Raw genomic sequence first — 19829 nt, 5'->3', positions numbered from 1 at the left:
AAAATGATCTTAGGTGACAGTCATTGATTTTGCCTTGAAAAAGCAGCCATAACTCTTAAACCATAACTCATAAACCTTAGAACCTTCCAGTTGCCCTTAGCCTGGTAGATCAAATAAAATGAAAATGACTGTATTTTAAAGGCACAAGCAAAGCAAATGAATAATGGAGATCAATTCTAGCCACACACTAATATGACATATATACAACAACCAGCCTTAAGTTAACTTTACTCCTTGATGAGCCATGTCTGGCTCCAAAGCCATCTTGACAGCTGAAGTAAAATCAGGTGAACAAGCAATCCAAAAGGCAGGGAATCTGTTGCATCATATTTGGCAAATAGATGGACCTGAAGTCTTCTTGGAAACCCTTAAAATCATGACCATGCCTTAGAGATAAAACCAGGGCTAAAAATTATCTCCCAAGTCATTCAGAAAATAAGCCCAAGGATATGAAAGATATCAGGTGTTTGGGTGTGGGTGTTTCTTCCCCCCCCCCCCCCCCCCCCAAAGAAATAGTTTGGAAGCAGCTTACAAGTATGAAGAAGGTGACTGACCTTCTGGACTGGCCATCTGGAAGGCAGATGGAGACAGTCAAGCCTTGAGCTGCATCCTTTCACAACCCTGTAGGGTGGTCCGAGATCCCCTCACAAAATATTCTGTTGTCTTGTTTGCCAAGTACCTTGCAGTTTGGGTAATACACATCAGAGAAAGCAAAGACTAGAGGGGATGCTGCTAAGCCCAGCTTAGTGAGGCAGGCTCACCAGCAGCACATTGCACGTTCCCTTTGCGCCCCGCTGGCGGCGTGGCGGGCAGAGGAAAACGTGCGAGGGAAGACAAGACCACCGGGGACGGCCGCGGGGGCTGCCCTTCGCCGCCAGCCGCCGAGCGGGGCGGGCTCTGCCCGCAGCACCGGGCACGGCACGGCACCGGGCACGGCACGGCACGGCACCGGGCACGGCGGGGCGGGGCGGGGCGGGGCGGGGCCTGCACCGGCCCCACATAAGGGGCGCCGGGCGGCGGCGGCAGTAACGGCGGCTGGGGCGGTGGCGTGAGCATCGCGGTGGGAGGATGCAGACCGTGTCCGGGGCGCAGGCGGCCAGGCCGTTCAAGCTGAGGAAGAGTTTCGGTAGGGACGGCGGAGGGGCTGCGCGGCCCGGCGGAGGGGCTGCGCGGCGGCGGTGGGCTGCGCGCACGCGTAACGCTTCTCCTCTTTCCCGCGCAGCCACCCGGCTGGAAGAAGTAGCAGGAATCCGGGCGAAGTTCCCAACAAAAATCCCGGTAAGTCTCAGTTTTGTTATTGGAGGTTTTTGCAGCTATTTAACAAGAAGTGCTGGGAATCTCTCTCTAAAGTGTGGGATGGAGGGAGAAGGGGCTGAGTGGCTTAGGTTTTGTTAAGTGTGACTCTAATTAAAAACAGGTAATTGTTGAGAGATACCATAAAGAGAAATATCTTCCTCTCTTGGACAAAACCAAGTTTCTTGTTCCTGAGGAGCTGACCATGACACAGTTCATAACCATTATCAGGTAGGTAACAAGTGCCTGTGGGTCTGTGCTGTACCTGGGGCTTGCTGCTGTTCTCTGAGCAGGTATTTTCTGGTGCTGTGCTGGAACATCTTGCTTGCTTTGGTGGGGAGGAGGGTGACGGTACTAGGAATAGCTTCCCTCTCTTGCAAGGCTTTAAAGAAAGTCAACTAATGCTTTCTCAGGTGCATTAGGGGGGAAAAATGTGCTTTATACTTGGATTTATAAAGTCTTCTTTTTTATCCTAACTGTTGTGACTAAATGTTATATCAGATTCCTGTCCTGCTTTCTTCTTGCTTGATGGACTTGGTACTGGGACTCTGTGGTTCTGTTTTGCTTATAGCTGTTACTACCTTGCTTTCTTACTGTACCTTGCTGAATTTGCTCAAGTTCAAAGTAACTCTTAGATGGGAGTGGCATGAAATGTGCTTTTAAACTTATCCTTTAGACAACACTACAGGGAAGAAGTCTCCCAGAGTATTTAGTGATGTTTTCAGACAAAGTATGAAAGCTATGTGCTTTCCAGCATACTACTTAAAGTATGGAAAAGATCTTTCTAGATGTTAACTTCTGCAAAAGATGTTTTGGCTCTTGGACAACTCATGTCCTGATACTCATATGTAATGTCTCTGAGAAGGACTCTTCTTTTGAAGGCGGACATTAAAGTAAGTGTAAAAGGCCATGCTGGAATCCTTTACTGCAGCTGTACTGCAGAAGCTTTTGGTTTCTACTCGGCAATTCTCTGGTAATTGGGAACTCAAAGCCCAGGCTCAGTAGCACTCATGGTCTAACAATGCAAGCCTTTCCTCAGCACAAGCCTTCCAGCTTCCAAGCATACAGTTAACTTCCTGCTGATGAAGACGTTAAACCACATAATGACTTTACACAGCATTTCTTGTACATAGTTCATGCAACCGCTCTGCTTAATGTATTTCATAGACTAAAGTTGAAACCTTCTTAAACTTGCTAATGCTTAATTCTCTTTCTCCTTCCTTCTTCAATTAGAAGCAGGATGGCTCTAACTGCTACACAAGCTTTCTACCTGCTGGTGAACAACAAAAGCCTAGCCAGTATGTCCTTGACAATGGCAGAAGTGTACAGGGACTACAAAGATGAAGATGGCTTTGTATATATGACATATGCTTCCCAGGAGATGTTTGGATGCTTTTTACCCGCTGCTCAAGGGAAAACTATGGAATACCTTCAAAAAACTTAAGGGTGGGTCCATGTGCTGCAGTGAAGCAGTTGGCTATGAATCATGCCTGTGACATGAACCTTGGAGATGCTCCTTCCAACTAGAGCTCTGTAGTGGGGAGTTATGACCCAGAAGCTGGCAGGACCAGCTTGAGGCAGAAATGGTGGTACACTTTTCCTAGATAATAATTTGGATATATATTTTTATATTTGAAGACACTATGGGGTTTTTTGGAACTGCACCTCCACTTTTTTTGCAATACCAGTCTTTGTTTTGTAACTATTTTTAAGGTGTCCTTAAAGCCTAAGTCTAAAATAAAGGAGCTTTTAAGTATTGAGTTGGATATTAGTTTTAATCTGGGGGAAAGACTGTAAAGGTCTGTCTAGGAGAAGGTCCTAGAACAACTCTGGGAATTTGAGCTCAATGCCTCTTAAATGAAGCATTGCTTGCACAGCCACTCTGAATTTTTTGAATGCAATAACAAAACTTAAGTCAGGACACATAGGAGCAAACACATAGTATAAATGGTTCATTAAGCTAGATATCTGAGCTGTAAGATGAAGTAGATTGTACTAGTGCTAGAGCAGGGGTCAAATGCAGTGTTCAGTTTAACACCTGGATAAACTACTCTCAGTTGTTACAGAAAACACTGAGTATCTGACATAGACAATTGTTTAAACAAATGATTGTTAGTCAGCATAACCTAAATGCAGATAGTGTGTCTTGAACTGTAGTTTAATCAAGTGTCTGCTCTTACTACTGAATTCTGCTAGTCTGATCTCTGTAGCTAGTCATATCCATCCCCTCCAGGCACCTGCTTGTCAGTTCCCCTGAAGGACTTCAGTGAGCCTTCTTTCAAGGATGGGTAGAGCTATGTGATGTACCTTGTGATTAGGAGGAATACCAATGTCTTCAGGAAATGTCAAAACTGTCATGTGGTGAGATGCTGATTCACCTGACACAGACTTGGTTCTTAAACATGTATTAAAAGAAGACTTGACATGAGGTTTAGTCTGAAGTATAGCCCAAGCTAGATTTCTTCTCTCCTCATATGTGAGGAATGTATTGGAAAGCTGTAAATGTTCTGATTGTGCATAATTACCTTAAAACATCAGGTCATTTAAAAATCTGTCACAGTGTGCAGTTAATTAATCAACCTCTGGCAGCTGCAGCTTAGGATGGTCAAATTGTTACAATATGATGCAATTCTTCTGTTCAATACAAAACTGATTTGCAGAGTGATTAATTTAGGAATTACCAGGCTGCAAAGAAAGAGGTGTTGACAGTATTTAAATTATGCATAAGGAAGGAATGCATATGTAAGCTTTTTGCAGTGGTTCTCTTGCACTAATAATCTCTTGAACTCAGCAGACCTGAGTTCAAGCCTCTAAACCAGGGGGTTTAGAGGGGTACCTGCTTTATTGAAGGTGGTGTTTGCCAAATCATGTTTCATGAGCTGAAGAACAAAGAAATCATTGACCTGACAGACTCGGTGGAAAGGCTAAGGCTGTGTCAGTATAGGTTATGAAAACACATGGGCTTTGGGATCCCAGAATCTGTTGCTTGGATAGATTTCACTTATGCTTGTAATGGAAACAGTTTCCATTGCACAAATTGAACTCAAATAGTCATTTGTTACCAGCCCTGAGGGAGGCAGAGACACCTGTTTGGCAGGAGCACCACACAGCAATGTTGAACAGCTGTGGGAACCTTGGGGTGGGGGGAGCAAGAGGAAGTCTTGCTAGGTTCAAGCTCTCTTGCCAGTCTAAGGGCTGGGCTAATATTTCGCTTCATTGGCTCCTCTGTTTGTCTTCCTGTCTTTTGTGATACTTGGTGCATGAAAAGTGCTACAGATTCTTGGCTGGAGCAATTCTATGTCTGACAGCCAACTTTTTGGTTTGTAATGTAGTGGCTGACCTGTAAGTGTTGATCCCTCCAGCACTTACTGACATTAGGCTATGGGGTCTAACAGGCTGAGTCACAGATCCAGCCAAAAACCTTACACAAGGAGAAGGTCAGTTGCAGGTAAAGAGCATCATTATAAACCTGTTTAAACTGGCCTGATGAACCTAGAGGGAGGTCCTGTGAGCTGAGGAAAGCTTCATCATTGGGTAATAGTAATAGACTTGCCCTTCTACCAGGTGTTAAAACAGATAGAATTAACCATCAAAGACAGTTTTCAGAAAATCTGAATGAATATATAAATAATAATAAAATAGGAGTTAGATGCCCAAAAAAATCAGTTATCCTGCTAGTGGAGTTGCTTTGGTGTGACTAGAAGCTTTTGATTCAACCTATTGTCTCTTGAAGTGCCAGGAACAAGGATTAGAAAAGAAGCAAACAAAAAACTTTGTTCTGACATAAGCAACTGAGATAACTGCAGCTGTTTCCAATGTAGCTGCTGTTTGAAGAGCTAATATTTGCTTGAGTAAATACCTATTGATCAGACAAGTACATATTTTTCTTTTTTTTTTGTCATGAAGGACATCATGCTGTGGTAAATAAATTTTACAGTTCTTTCCAATGTACCCCCAAAGTACAAAGGGAAGGCAGAAATGCCACTTTTTACAAAAGTATCTTCAGTTCTGAATTATGATATGGCTTTGTGTATTTTAATAGCCAAAATATATACCAGAGAAAAGAAAACATTCTGATGATACTTATGTTTCTGCAATAGACCACCAACTAAATCCTGGAAAGTGCTCTGGCTTTGAAGCACTTACGTATGTATATACATGCTCAACTGAAGTAACTTGTTAGCTGGGGCCACAGCACTCAGCCCCTTGTAAGATCAAGCACTGTGTCCCATCTTTGAATATAAAACCAATCGAACTGAAAGGACACTGAATGTAAGTGTGGGATGAAGGCTGAAATTGCCATTGCTGTTCATCCTTTTCTTGGTCTTATGTAAAATAGAGTACTTTGGGAGTTGTGACTTTAACATAGCCAAGTGGAATCATACAGGAAAAGAAACAACACTGAGGTCTGTGTTATAACTTCACCAAGGTACTAAAAAAGCTCTAATATTAATAACCACAGATACTACAGGAGCTATTAAGAGAAATACAAAAGCAGCTAAAATCTGAGGCAGCAACTTCGCTGCACAAAAATGATACTTTAATGAAGCATGCCATTTATGTCTATAAAGTATGCTTGCATAGTGACTGCTCTGGGAACAGGATAGTTTTCTTGTTTTTGAAAGAGCTGAGCAAACCTCACTCCTGAGGCGCATACTGTGGGGCTGTATGCACTCCGAATGCTCATAAGGGCAACTGGAGAAGAACACAGTAGCAATTAGGAAAAAAAAAAAAACCCAACCAAAACCAACTCCTCATAAACTCTTGGGTTTGGTCAAAAAAAGTCTTACTAATGCATTTGAATTTCAAGTGGGTAGAAATCAGTTTTCTTCTGTGTCTGCTAAGACTAGAGATTCAGCTGTCTGAACTTTCCTCACCACATCTGATGTCCTATGGCCATCTACAAACAGCTACAAATGGAGTACAGCACTTTATGGTGTGTAAATTGTCATTTGTTGCTGCAAGGCAAACATGATAGCCTCAGCTTGAGCTTTAGCACATAAGCAACAGCAGGAGTTTTGCAAATGTTTGGATTTGAAAATTACTTAACGTTATGTGTGGGTAGAATAAATGAATGAATGGGGATACTAATCTTCTCACTCAAGTACTGCAGGCAACAAGTCTTGTGAACTTAGATGGGCTTTTTAGTGTTTTCCCGTGCTAACTACTTCCAGATGGTAGCAGCTTCAGGGCAAAAATATTAAAGATACACTGTTAAACGCACTATGTGACAGACTGTATCCTCCTCTTCAAATTAGGGGTTTTATTTATGTAAGGTACAGTAAATTAAGAAGGTCAGATGAATTAATAGGACAGAATATAACCTTTAGCATCAAATAGCACTGCTCTATTCCTCTTTCAAGAAAGCCCCTATAGAAACTATGGGGAGAAAACTAGATGACCTAACCAGGAGAGAAATTATTTTCAGAATTTTGGATTTTAACTTACGGACTATGTATGGACTATGGAGTGAAGGGAGTGGGGAGGGAGGGTTTCTGTGGAAAACTTCCAAGAGATACCTGAAAGGTGATTGAGAAAATGCAGTTTCGTATATGTTACAATACAACCTATGTACAAAACTACTAATGGCACACACACTTCCCTTAAGGATCAATGTTCCAGAAAGGTTTCTAGACAACTCTCCTGGATTTTAAAATATCCCATTCTTTTTATACAGTTTTAAATCACTCTGTCAAAATTTAGCCAGAAAAAATAAATAGTCTATATATAGATTTGTGCTTAGTTTCTTTCACTTTCCTAAGATGCTTTGTGATGATAGCTGTACCCACTTTTTTCCCCAATGTTTTTAGGTTACTTATTAAGAACACAAGTTTCTTAGGCATCTGCTACTTGTTCCTATACAGTCCACAACATGCAGAGGCAGGTAGGTCCTGTAATAACAGTCTGACCCTAGTTCAGAGGAACATGAATATAAATTTAATGATTGTGGCTGATGCCCTTAAGGCTCCCCTCCACAAAGTCCTAATCATATCAGTCCTTGCCTCTTTGTTTTCCACCTGATGCCTCTCTTGTGTCCGTAATGTTCCTACAGCACACAACCGTAGCAGTGTAGTCCAGGTGGGTTTTGAAGAGCATACAGTAAGTATTGATGCCAGAGCTTGAAAAGCAGCACTGTCCCTCCGCCCCCCCCCAACAACAGACCCTCGGGAGGGAGGGAGTGTGCCTGAGCGGGTGCACATGGAGTTTCCAGAGCAGGCAGAGACTGAGGAGGGGCTGCTCGGGCTACTCAACACTTACATCATGTCCAGCAGGGACTGTAAAGGGCCTTTATGAGGTTGCTTATGATTTGTTGCAGGGTGGGCTTGGCCGGTGGTGTTTATTATTGCAAATACGTGAAGATTCTGGCTTCATTTTCTGTCTGTCTGTAATGGCATGGTCTGGATCCCAATCAGACCATCAGTCCAAGCCTGTTATATGTCAGGTGAGAAAGCAGTCGATTGCACGGTCCTTGAGATGATGCCAAAAGAACCAGGTTCATCTGCCATTGATCAGTAGATCCTTGATAGACCCAAAACTTATTTCCCGGTCTCAAGAATAGAGCCAAGACTTTATGGATTGCCAGATGTATTTGCAGGGAAATCTTTAGGTCAGCCAACCAGTGGGTGAGGAGAGGGGATGGAGTGGGGCAGAGGGTTAAGCATGCGCATCAGTGCTTCCACCCAAAACAGCTGCAGCCACATATTCTTCACAAGCCTGCCTGTGACTGACTGGAAAGCCTGAGCCTCCGTATGACCTCACTAAGGCAACTATTACACCCATTAGCTCACAAAGAGAAGTTGTGAGAAAGAAAACACGCACACACATGCTCACAGATGGAGGGTGGATATATCCATTTCCTGAATAAAAAGCGAACTCTGTCAACGGAAAAAAACACACAGGAGGGTGCTGAAAGGAAGACATAGCATGTAAAGAAATTCTATTCTTGGTGCTGGCGCTACTTCACAAGACGAGTTGGCCCTTACTCTGAGAACTTAAAACCTTAATGTCAAGTGATAGATATGAGTATGGTCTTTGTCTGACCCTCCTCCCCTAAAATGCTGCATCTGTGGTCAAAAATTAAAAATTACATCGTGATATGAGCTGCATATTTAAATGCTGACTGGCTGAGGAAGAGTAACTCATTTTCCAGCAGCTCTATGCATTAGTCATCAACAAAATAAAAGAGCCATCAAGAGGAAAAACAGCTGCTGTGCTACAGGTGAGGGCAGGATCACTAGCTTAGTGCAGACGCATCTGTGCTGTCTAGACTGTCAGGGTAACCCAAGCATTTCAGGGGTTATGAAGATAATTTTGCTATTCAAAACTATATTGGTTCAGTTATAAACCTGTCAAAACTGTCAAGAGAGGCTGCAGGAGAAATACTGTATTTCCCTCAGAGGCAGCTGGATTTGGTTTAATCCTGAGCTCTTCCCAGCCATCCTCATGCTCATTGACTTTTGTTCCCATTCTTTTTCTGGAAAGAGACCAGGCCTTCTGTGTTTGCAGAACCTGGGTACAGATTCCAAGATTGCTGAAAACTATAAATAATATGCCCTTAGTTGCCATGTAACAAACTTGTATGAGAATTCACAGCTGTTCTGTTATTGTAATCCAGCCTATGTTGGAGCCACAAAATTTGGCTATGCCTCGGTCTCTCTCAGGCTTCTAAGCCTCTGTCAGGTCTGGAGCAGCAGTTTAAATGGGATGGCTGAGGCTGTTACTACTATTTAGGTAGCTCCCCCCTTCTGGTGAGTTTGGTTGAGACAGAAAAGGTGTCACATCCTTTCTTGAATCAGCTGAAGAACAGCTGCGTGGTTTAGCCTTGCTAATCAGTGTGAACTATTTTTGCTGCGGGCACAACAAGGTAGGTTCATGCAGCAGCTTAATCTCATGCCCCAGATCATCTGGCTGATTTTGCCACAGGAGGAGGATGCCTCGTGTGAGTTCATCCAGGGGCAGGCTGGTGAGACGTGACAATCTCCAGGAAGGGGTTCGTGCAGAGGTGGGATGTTACAAGAAACTGAGGGGGAACTGCTACTGATATAGGTAGATCTCGAAGATATGCGGGTCTGCAGGCTAGGCCGTGTCAGGACCTTAAAGGAAGGTTTTCTTTGGCTCTGACATCCAAGGCAGTTGACCCATTAGGCAAGTGTTGAGCAAGATTACTGTCATGTGCTTCACAGAGGAGCATCCTTTGTAACTCAATGGATAAAGAGTGGGGCAGACCCTGCTATGATTCCCTTTTCTCCCTGAAGAGGCTGACCCACACTTCCACACTGTGCACCCGCCATAGCTCCTGTCTCTCTGGACCCAGCACAGCAAATTAACTTTCTGCAGCTAGAAACTAGGGCCTTTGAAGGTAAAGCCCAGAGTGACAGTGGAGGTGTGTGGCTAAGGGACTTGAACCCAGGTCCCAAACTAGACCCCCAGCTTACCTTTCCTTTCTGAAAATAACTGTCCAACTGCAAGATCTGTGAGAGGCTTCAGTTTTACTAGTGGAAAATTTAGGTAAAACCCGATAAAGTAAATGAAGCAATTCCAGCAGAAGCTGGAGCATGCACTGAAATTACTGCCTGGAGCCATAAAGGCTGCAGAGCTAAAGCTACCATGTTACAGTTCGTGAGAGGAAGCACTTATCCACAGGAGGTGGAGAGAAGAAGGGAAGGTCAAGCACTGTAGCAGACATAAAAGGTTTTATGTTTAATTTTCTGGAAAGTTTTTCTTCAAAATACGGTTTTGCCAAGTATCTTGTTTCCTGACTCAAACTGCTATGTATTTTCCCCATCAGATTACTTTTACTTATGCTGGTTTGTCAGGAAGGAAAATCCAAACCTCAACTTATTTTTATATGAGGGGAAAGATGAATTAAAGAAAATGCTTGTTGACTATACAGTTACACCTGTGTGACTGCCACAAAAGTTTGCAATGTGTATGGGAACAGACACTTGGGTAACACTGAAAAGCCAAAACAGGGGTTATTCTTTTCTGGACATGTCTCCTCATTTTAAAATGAGGTGGAGCTTTCTGCTAATTCTCAGCGTAGGAAGTTTTGTGGGGTTTTTTGGATGTGTTTTGGTTACATATAAATGAGATCCACACACTTTTGGTCAGGCTATGTTTTATGATCTTTTACTAGTGAATGATTTGTTAACTGCAGTACTCCATAGCAAGCTATAGTGGAGTACCTATATGCCACATTACAAAAAGCAGAGCATAGGTGCAACAGGGAGCAGTTTGCCAGCACATGGAGGAAATAAATCTATAGTTGTTCATAATATTTTGCATACGTAAGATCCAGAGCTGGCCAACAGTAATTTGCAGAGTGGACACCCTCCATGTATTTTCATCAAAGAGAACGAGAAATGAGAAACTGAAGGAGTTGAGCTGTTACAAAAGAGGTAGTTTATCAAAATGTCTCTCCAAAAGTGCTGTAAACAATCAGCAGAATTCATGCAGGATGAGGCTGTGATGCCTTTTTCAGAACTTTCTCTACTCATAAAGCATCTCTTGAAACAATAGTGGCTTTAGGATTGTGGCTTAGTACTCAACACAGAACTGAAGAAATATGTTCTCATTTGGAGGAATAAGCCCGTCTTAAAGTTGATCTTGACTTTCCGCATTTCTTGTCTATTGAGTGATTAGATGACTACCTCATTTGGTGATTCAGGAAAAACTCTGAAAGGAAATTGTAGTTGTAAGTTCCCCTGCTCCCATGCCAGGGGAACAACTGTTTCCAAAGCACTTCATTTATGAAAAAACCTACACACACAGAGAGACACTTATACTGCCGAAACACAGCCTTGTATAAGGAGAGGAAGGGGAATAGCCAAAAGTACACAGTTCCTAAAACAAAAGGAGAAAGAGGGAAGAAAGTTATACATGGCAATGGAGTGAGGCTCTTGTTATGGAAAGTGCCATGAGACTGTGCTTCAAGGTACCCTTCAACACTTATCACGAGGTGGGACAGAGAAGGATGAGGATGAATGGCTGAAACACAGTTACAGGAAAAATCCATCCCAACATGTGTGTGCAGCAGAAACCACAAATCCTGACAACTTGCTGATAATTATTTTCTTGATGCAGCAGTGCACTGCTTGGTAGCTAAATCAAATACTTCTTTAATAAGTAATTAACTCTTAGTTCTCCCTGCACTTCTGCAGAGATACAGAAACTGTGTCCTGCTCCAGTTTTGCTATGTAACTAGAGCCAAAGCTTAAATTGCAATATTAGGGAAGGTTTGAACAGTTTCTTTGGAAGCACTTTGGCAAATGCAAACTAGGAAAAGCCACAGCACCAAACAATTATTCAATTTTGTAGATTCATAGAAAACAGTTTTTAGAATTACTTTGCCCATTGGCGGATTTATCTATGAAACTCAGCAGAATTTTACTGAAGTAAGAAAAGACTAAATCAAGGTTGTCTTCAGTATGTAAACAGAGGAGCATGAGTACAACATAACTTGTCTATGCATGGACTGTGAAGCTCAGTAGGTAGACATAGAGATAGAAGGGACAGCACCTATGTTCAGGACATTTGACAATAAAATCCTTTGGACAGGCAAGGATTTTTCTCTACACTTGCATTTTCTGACCCTTCGACTAGGCCCATGAGTACTGTTTGTTGTATTTATGTAGTTATCAAAGTTAATACCACACTAAGTCTGCAACACAATCTTAATCAATAACCATTTGAGATTTTTTTGAGCAATGCTAGATTATGCAAACAAGAAAAATACTTGCTTCAAGGTTATTCTTGGTCTAATTCTGGGACACTAGAGGAAACAAATCAGATTATTAACAAAAAAACATCTACAGCAGGCCAGAATTCAAGGCTCAAACAGATCTCAGTGCTCAAAATATAAAAGTCTTTCCAATTAATGAATCTGGCCCAGTTTCTGTTTTACTAATTTTAAACAGAGAATAGTTGAATAGTGATTCCAAAAGTGGAGAAGTGAGGTCAGAACAAATACTAGTGCTTTGTGGGGTTTGCAGTGAACATGCTAAATCTAATCAGCCTAGCATCTTATATCATAGTTGCTACTACACCTGAATGCTTATGCTTACCAGTGAAATAATTAGTGATATAAAAAATGTGCTCAGAATCACACTTAATGATACTTTTCTTTATATACATTTTCTTATTTCTGTCATATTCTCAGGAGTGTTCAGCACCAGTTTTTGCTCCAGAATAAATTGCTGAAATCTGTTTATTTAATTTTGGTTATTAAGTGTGAGCTAAGCACTTTATAAAAGAGCTATTTTTTACAAAATATTGGAAAGAGATGTTTTCTTTGTAACTAACTCCTTGATTACTCTGCACCAGAAGTCATGATTGCATTGCAAACGAACACAAAGGAAATCTATACGTGCTGGAGATCTTTCGCCTGACTAAAATTTCAATCATCTGCTTGACGTCATGGAACTTTACAAAGGTTTAATCAATGTTAGCTCCTGCCTTTTTCTTCTTAACACTGTTTGCTTCACATCTGGGTTTAATCTCCGGTTAAACAAATCAGAATTTATGGAGTTTACCACATAAATTGAGAAGCTTCTTCTCTTATCTCCTTGTCTGCATATGAAGTATTTGCTCATAGAATTGGTGCTCATCTAACACCCCTATTCCTAATGCCTTCTAAATAAATAAAGACATAAATTGAAAGGCAAAAAAATTCCATGTAATAGTTAGTCCTGTGTACCTTGTGGGTTTTGCAATAAGAAACAAAAAGTGTTGGCAAAGATTTTACAGGAAGGGTGAAGAGGGCTTTCATCACTGCCAGGGCACTATTCAAGAGGGATAAGCGCAGAATACATCATTTGGACGGGAATAATCAGCTGCACAAATACAGGATGGAAAACAACTGGCTGGTGGCATTTCTTCTTAAAAGAGTCCATGGGATATACTGAATCACAAGCTAAGCATGAGTCAACACTATAACGCTGTTGTGAAAAAAGCAAACACCACACTGGGATTTCTAAACAGGAGTAGAGCCTGCAAGATGTGTGAAATAATCTTTCTGTGGTACTCAACAATGGTGGGGCTTTAGCTGAAATATTGTGTGGTTTAGACATTACACTCCAAGAAGTATATGAATTCAGAGAGTAGTGACAATGAGCGGAGATTTAGACTGTGTCCTATGACAAAAGGTGCAAGAATTGAGGTGGTGCAAGTGTATGGGTGTGGTTTCAAAATAGCATGAGGTGGTTTAAGTCTGTGCTGCTGCTGAAAGGGTTAATACTTGAAACTAACCTGACAAACTCCAGGTCCATGATACAGCTGTCCCCACGAGGTCAGCAGAGCCCCTACAACTGGGGAAATATCTTCGATCACTTGGATATTCATGCAAGTGAATCCTACAATTAAGGCAAGTATTATATTCCTATTAAAGAAGTAAAGTTGAAGAATTAAGTTTGCTCTGACTTTCCAACAGTCAAATGGCAATTGCCATTGCTGGACAATAGAAGAAGCATTGTTGATATCACTTAAGACACTTGAAAACTCAGAAAGGACTAACTTAAAGCTAATATTGTGACAGAATTTTGAAAGAGTAAATGAATTAGCAAAGGTAAACACATACCTTCCAGCCTGACATTAGTAATGGTAGGGCATATCGAGGACTTGATTAACCGAGTGTCAAAGGAGATCAATATTGATGCTAACACATGCTTACTGAAAATATATCTTGTCTATCAGAATAGTCAATAAGATAACAATTTAGGATTAAATGGGTATTGGTATTAACATATTAAGACTTCCACTTAATCTATCAGATGTCTGTCTTGGTATTACACAGCATTTTGACTAAAGAAAGTAGAGAAATGTACTAGCTTATAAGCAGATCTCAAAAAACTCTTGAAAATTGGGAAATCATCACCAAGTAGTTGTACTTCCAATTCAGTTCTGTATAGCCATGTTTCTAGCCCTATGTGATTTTTAGCACAGCATTTTAACCAATGATCTAGAAGAAAAACAAATCAATCTTCCCCACCATAAATTTATCCCTGATAATGCCTGCAGATGTCTCAAAGAACAGTGATAAAAAGTGAAGGGCAGGTCACTGCTACTGGGTGATGTGAAGGTGAGCACATACAGTGGTAACAGAACAGCAACATATAAAGTCTGACTAGAGCTATAATTACAGGACATGATACTGGGCCTTGTCTTGTAGAAGAACATGAGAATAATCACATTATGGTAGTCATCATGTGGCACCAATCATCAAAAAAGGCTAATATAATCTTTGGACATGTGTACCAGCAAAATAATTTTAATCTTACTTCTGCACCTGGCACTGGAATGACTGCTGCTGTGTCCAGTCTAATGAATACAATTCAGGACTGATGTTGCAGCTTGGAGGAACTTCAGAGAATTGCCTAGAGAATGATTCAAGTGGTGGGAAAGAAAACCCAAAAAACCATAGAGAGAGATATTCAAGGAACTCTAATTATTTCCCTTACTTAGGACATGGATAATAGATGGCTAAACCACTCTTTTTAAATCCTTAATAATTTAGGCAGGAAGCATTGATAACTGGTTCTTCAGTCCAGCAGATAGACATATGGCAGAGTCCAGTAAGTAGGTATTAGAACTAAATGAAGCAAGACTATACATAGAGATTTTTTTTTTTTGTTTGGTGAAGGTCATGAACACAGGAACAATCTATTCAAAGTAACACTGAATTTTCTCTCTCTAGGAATTTTTAAATCAGGATCTGATGTTTTTTGAAAAGTGATCTTTAGTTCAAACCCTCAGTGTTAATAAAGTCTTACAGCTGTTCTACGGTAAGATAACATGAAGATAACTGTTGAAGACCTTGTATTATGTTTACATCCATGTGAAAACTAGCAAGAAGAATAGGGAAGTAGGAAATGGAAGAAGGGAGGAAAAAAAAGGAAAATTAAAATAAATACAGAGCTTTATTGTATTTATTTAGATTCTTGAATTGCTTGTTTTGATAAAGGTCTCTCTATCCACTGTAGTTTTAATGGTATCTTTCATTACCTTTCTTGAGCCAACACGCAACATTAAAATATAATGTCAAAGAGCAGAAAGGGTTCAAGTACACAGCTAGCTGCATCAGACAGGTCCACCATTTGCATCCTGTTGGTATAATCTGAGATGTGATCTGGTATTCTCTCCAGTCATGGCCCCAGGAGAGACTATCACTCTCCTACAGCCCAGACACACCCACATCTGAAAGCTAAGAGGGAAATCAAAGAATGGTTTGTCCTCAAGTTTTAGGATGGCCTTGGGGTCATCCAGAACTGAACATATGTCATTTAACATTTCTGTTTTCCCGTGCCAGCTCCAGAGACCAGGACTGACATGGCATGGAAAAATACATGGGTTGGACAGACAAATTGAAGGGAGATATTCTATGTTTTTCCTACTTAACAGCCTGTGGCTGCTCGAATCATAGAATCTTTAAGGTTGGAAAAAACATCTAGAATCATGAAGTCCAACCGTCAAGCCAACACTACCATGTCTACTAGACCATGTCCTGAAGTGCCATGTCTATACGCTTTTTGAACACCTCCAGGGATAGTGACTCTACCACCTGTCTGGGGAGCCTGTTCCACTGTCTGACCACCCTTTCAGTGAAGAAATTTCTCCTAAATGTGAAAGATGGTCCAAGTGTTGATTTCATACAAAAAACCAAAACATGTTACTTTTGTGTAAGATGATTTCTCTTTCAGACAAAACTAGCAAATATAAACTGTCCAAGGGAGAATATAGTCTTTTTCCATTCATGACAATACTGTCTCCATGGTCTTATTACTGCCATGCTCCTTATCACCTTTTAAACTTAAGTCCACACATAGCCGCAATCATATGCTCTGTTCCTTTTTCTCTGACAGTTTCAGTGTGGCAATGTTGCATTGCATGAACTCCTCACAAGCCACAGCACCATCAGCTGAAATAGAGAAGCATTAACCTCATCCTTTCACAGAAGGAAGACTAAGGGATTAAAAGACAGATACTATGCTTTGATGCCCATGATGCAAGAGTGTCTCTTGCATCCCTAGAAAAGACCACTCAGCTAGTCTGGTTATCTTACAGATACTGTCATTTAGAAGATACACAAAATGGAATACTGTAGGGAGAATTATCATGTTGAACAAGTGGAACCAGAAGAAAAAAGCCTCTGAAATATAGCTTCTCCTCTGAAGTTCTGATCTATCACTCTGATAGATACAAACTCTCTTCAACTACAACTGTAATTCCTCACATGTTCACCTTAACATCTGTTTTGTTCCTACCTACAGTTTTCATAATATTCTTGCTTCTTTCAAACACATAACCCTCCCTGATGGCACTGGATTCCTCAAAGGGGAGCGAGGGGCACAGAATCTTGAACTAGTTAGACTAGAACAAACACCAGTCTCACCTGCTCTGACTTTCAACCTAAGCCCCCGCAATGTATCAGCGGAACACCCTCCCTGCCCCTCTGAGTCCTGAAGCTGATCTGCTGTCACACACCTCAGCTTTCCTCTTTTCTTAATCTTCTGATAACTCCCAACTGTCTCTGTCTGCCTACACATGGAAACTTTGCCCTACTTACAAAGCAAAATGTTTTAATGGAGCCATGGTAGAAAAGATAAGTGAGTTTTAACCTAAAAGTAGTATATGCTTTGTAGCCCTGTATTTCTCAACTGGTCTGTAAACTCAAAGATTCTTGAAGATTAAAGTTTACTTTAGTTTGCCCTCTATGAGACGTCAAATCTCACTATACTGTATTAGTGACAGCTGCTATTCCTGGCCTTACTCCACTCTCAAAATGTTTTCTGTCTTGAACCGTATGTTTCACATATAGTTATTTAAAGAGTTTCACTAGCTAAGCCTGTTACGATGAATCATCCCTCCTGCAAAGGTGTTGTGGGATATGCAGCAGGGTAATAAGAACATTAACTTGGTTACACAGCATAAATAAAATCCTATGTTGAAAAAAATGTAGTCACTAAGGAAAAGAAAAAAAAGAAAAAAAAAAAAGAAATGTTTCTGACTGAAAACAAATCTGCCAGATTTAACAATTTTCCAGCAAAATGGGTCCACTTTCAGTGGGCCACATGCAAACAAAAAAGACCCCCCCAATAATCTGTCATTCTTACCATGCTTTTCAGGGATTATTTTGCCTCACACTAGCTGCAACAGACACTTTGTGAACCTGAATCTCTGGTCCAGTCAAGTCAGGTTCTAGGCAAGCCTGATGGGAAGAGCTAAGGTAGGTTTGAACGACATTTGAAGTTCGCAGGTGCTGCAACTGCTCAGGATACAGGCCAGTCCCTGGATTAAAGAACAGCTGGTGCTCTGATGCCTGTTTTCCCACAGTTCTGAACTCCAAATATTTAATCTGTCCGGGGCGGGGGGGAAGTTAGTTTTTTCAGAAGAGATCTATGATAAGTAATGGATTCTCCTGCAGCACAACTGGAATAGACTTCTCAATGCACATCTATTTCCAGATCTATTTTTGGAAAAGCACAAAAGGAGCCAATTGAGTGATCTCACTGGCTAGTAATTCTTTGAAATAGTTTATCACATACATGAATATACACTGCATTACATCACTTCAGAAGTCATCTTTGTTTTCTTTTTAATTAAGTTATAGTATTTTTCTTGATGTTTAAACTTCAGAATGAGTGACTTCAGCGGCATTACAGAAACCATTGGAAATCAACTCTTTTTGTATCTACATACCCATGTAGTTGTCGAGGAATGCAGCACTGAAGTTAATTATTAGTATGCAGTATTTAGAGGTTGACCCACAGGTATTTAAGAATTATAGAAGAATCCTAAGGCTATTTCAACCTCTTCATCTCCAACACACATACAGACACATATACATTCACATGTGAAATCTGTATCACGTGTGGGAGACTGAATTTTTCCAAACTTAAATTAGTGGCATTTAAATAAGAATCCCACAAAACCAAATCAAGTATTAATGCTGATTGCCAGAATGTGCTAGTATTTCACAACAGATATAAATGTGGGAGGTTTAGCATTTTTGCATTCCTTCTCCTGCAGGCGCAGCTGAGGAATGTTCAGACAATCTCAACCACAGCCGTATTAGGATAGCATCAGGTACAAACTCCAGTGCAGAGGCAGTTTTTTAAGTTATACTCCAGACAATGGAGGCTTAGACATATAACTCACTGGACTGATGCATTCTTGTGTGTCATCCATTCATTTAGTATTGTACAGAATAAACATGCATCTTTGGTCTCCTGCTGAAATGCAACTGTTTTCCAAGAATATTTTTTTATCACTCAAAGCTATATGCAAGCAGAACTTTCAGGGCCAGGAGAGAGGGGTAATGAAAGAGATGAATGTTTGTTCCCGGAATTAGGGCTGAGGTGAGTTTCAATTGTTTGGACATCCCTCCTGCTTCCTTTCACACGTCTCTATTATTTGATCCCCCTCTTTTTACCTTTCCTGGTGCAGAACCTAAAATACACCAAGAGAGGCAATGGTGTTCCTAGACCTCCTAAAAGGTGAGTAATGGTAGGTTCATAGTCATCCTCATGAATTGAAGTTCGGGGGCTTATAAGTTTATACCATTCCTTTCTGATCATCTGTGATCCGTTGCAGAGGGTCCCATTAACAGTCTTATAGCCAGGTTTCATTGCTGATATAATTTTCAAGGTACTTTCAGGTGATTTCAGGAACGCTGTCTCTTTGTTACAGTGCAGGATTGGGAGTCAAGGTACCTAAGTGCTATTTTTGACTCTGTCACTGGTTAACAGGAGAACAGTGGCTAATCCTGCCAGCCCCAATCTTACAGTTTCTGGTTTGTTTGGTTTGGTTTTTTGGTTTGTTTGTTTGTTGTTGTTGGTTTTGGGGGTTTTTTTGTTTGTTTGTTTATTTATTTGTTTGTTTTTTAAATGAGGACAGCACTGCTGACCTCTGTTGCTTTGAGATCTGCTACTGAAAGCTGTAAAAGCTAGAGCTGATTTGAACTCAGAAGTTACTCTCACTACAATTGTACATGCCACAGTTACTGTATTCTGTCAAGCAGGTAAATACTCCAGAAAACTTGCATCCTTAAGAAAATAAGAAGGTATGGCATAATATAAAACATTAGGTAAAGTATGATTGTACCTGCTATGTCTGATGATTTCTAGTAGTACTCTGAATAGGGAAGCCCAGCTTGTGTTCATCTTTTCTTACTAAGTGTATTTGTGAATCACTGGTATATGGTCTCTTCCTAGATATCAGGTCTCTAGAAGCACGAAGAAAATGTGAGTAATACAAATACCATGAACTCCTCCCCACATGGGCAGTGTAAAGTTCCAAGTTTCAGTTCAGGATGATCTAAGTCTAAAATGTCCTTTAATCTTTATGTATTTTTAAGGTGCATATTTGCATGTAAACTCCTGGATTGCTTATAGCTTGTTTATAGCTACAGTGGGTACTCTTCAGTGAATTTATTCCTTAGATCTCTAGAAAGGAGTAGGAATGGAGCAGGAAGATAGGGCTGAAAACTCAGCTTCAAAACAGTCAAAATTACTTAAAGAAGATTGATATAAAGAGGAAAAATC

At 40.8% G+C, this 19829-nt stretch overlaps 1 protein-coding gene and 2 long non-coding RNA genes across 5 annotated transcripts in view; 2 read left to right on the top strand and 1 right to left on the bottom strand.

Moving 5' to 3' along the window:
* The window catches only part of LOC142601049 (uncharacterized), a 133732-nt gene extending 114277 nt beyond the window's left edge, over positions 1 to 19455 (bottom strand). Inside the window, exon 1 of the long non-coding RNA XR_012834609.1 lies at positions 19390 to 19455. This is a non-coding gene — a long non-coding RNA (uncharacterized LOC142601049). The remainder of the gene's footprint in view (positions 1 to 19389) is intronic.
* Positions 980 to 3049, top strand: MAP1LC3C (microtubule associated protein 1 light chain 3 gamma). Its single transcript, XM_075748795.1, has 4 exons — positions 980 to 1126; positions 1223 to 1278; positions 1418 to 1524; positions 2527 to 3049. Exons 1-4 carry the CDS (start codon positions 1069 to 1071, stop codon positions 2735 to 2737), a joined length of 432 nt encoding a protein of 143 aa, XP_075604910.1. The 5' UTR covers positions 980 to 1068; the 3' UTR covers positions 2738 to 3049.
* The window catches only part of LOC142601050 (uncharacterized), a 50890-nt gene continuing 48328 nt past the window's right edge, over positions 17268 to 19829 (top strand). For 2 of the 3 annotated variants that reach the window (XR_012834613.1, XR_012834612.1), the window contains exon 1: positions 17268 to 18782. This is a non-coding gene — a long non-coding RNA (uncharacterized LOC142601050). Of the gene's footprint in view, positions 18797 to 19829 lie in introns of all 3 variants that reach the window. The other variant, XR_012834614.1, reaches the window with a different exon arrangement.

Source organism: Balearica regulorum, chromosome 3, assembly GCF_011004875.1.
Source record: "Balearica regulorum gibbericeps isolate bBalReg1 chromosome 3, bBalReg1.pri, whole genome shotgun sequence".
NCBI classification, from domain to species: Eukaryota; Metazoa; Chordata; class Aves; order Gruiformes; family Gruidae; genus Balearica; species Balearica regulorum.
This window is presented reverse-complemented; position numbering and strand designations above follow the sequence as displayed.

Coding starts and splice junctions, on each gene's coding strand:
- MAP1LC3C (XM_075748795.1), top strand. CDS start 1,069: ATGCAGACCGTGTCCGGGGCGCAGGCGGCCAGGCCGTTCAAGCTGAGG. Junction 1,127..1,222: donor CAAGCTGAGGAAGAGTTTCG/GTAGGGACGGCG, acceptor TTTCCCGCGCAG/CCACCCGGCTGGAAGAAGTA. Junction 1,279..1,417: donor AGTTCCCAACAAAAATCCCG/GTAAGTCTCAGT, acceptor AATTAAAAACAG/GTAATTGTTGAGAGATACCA.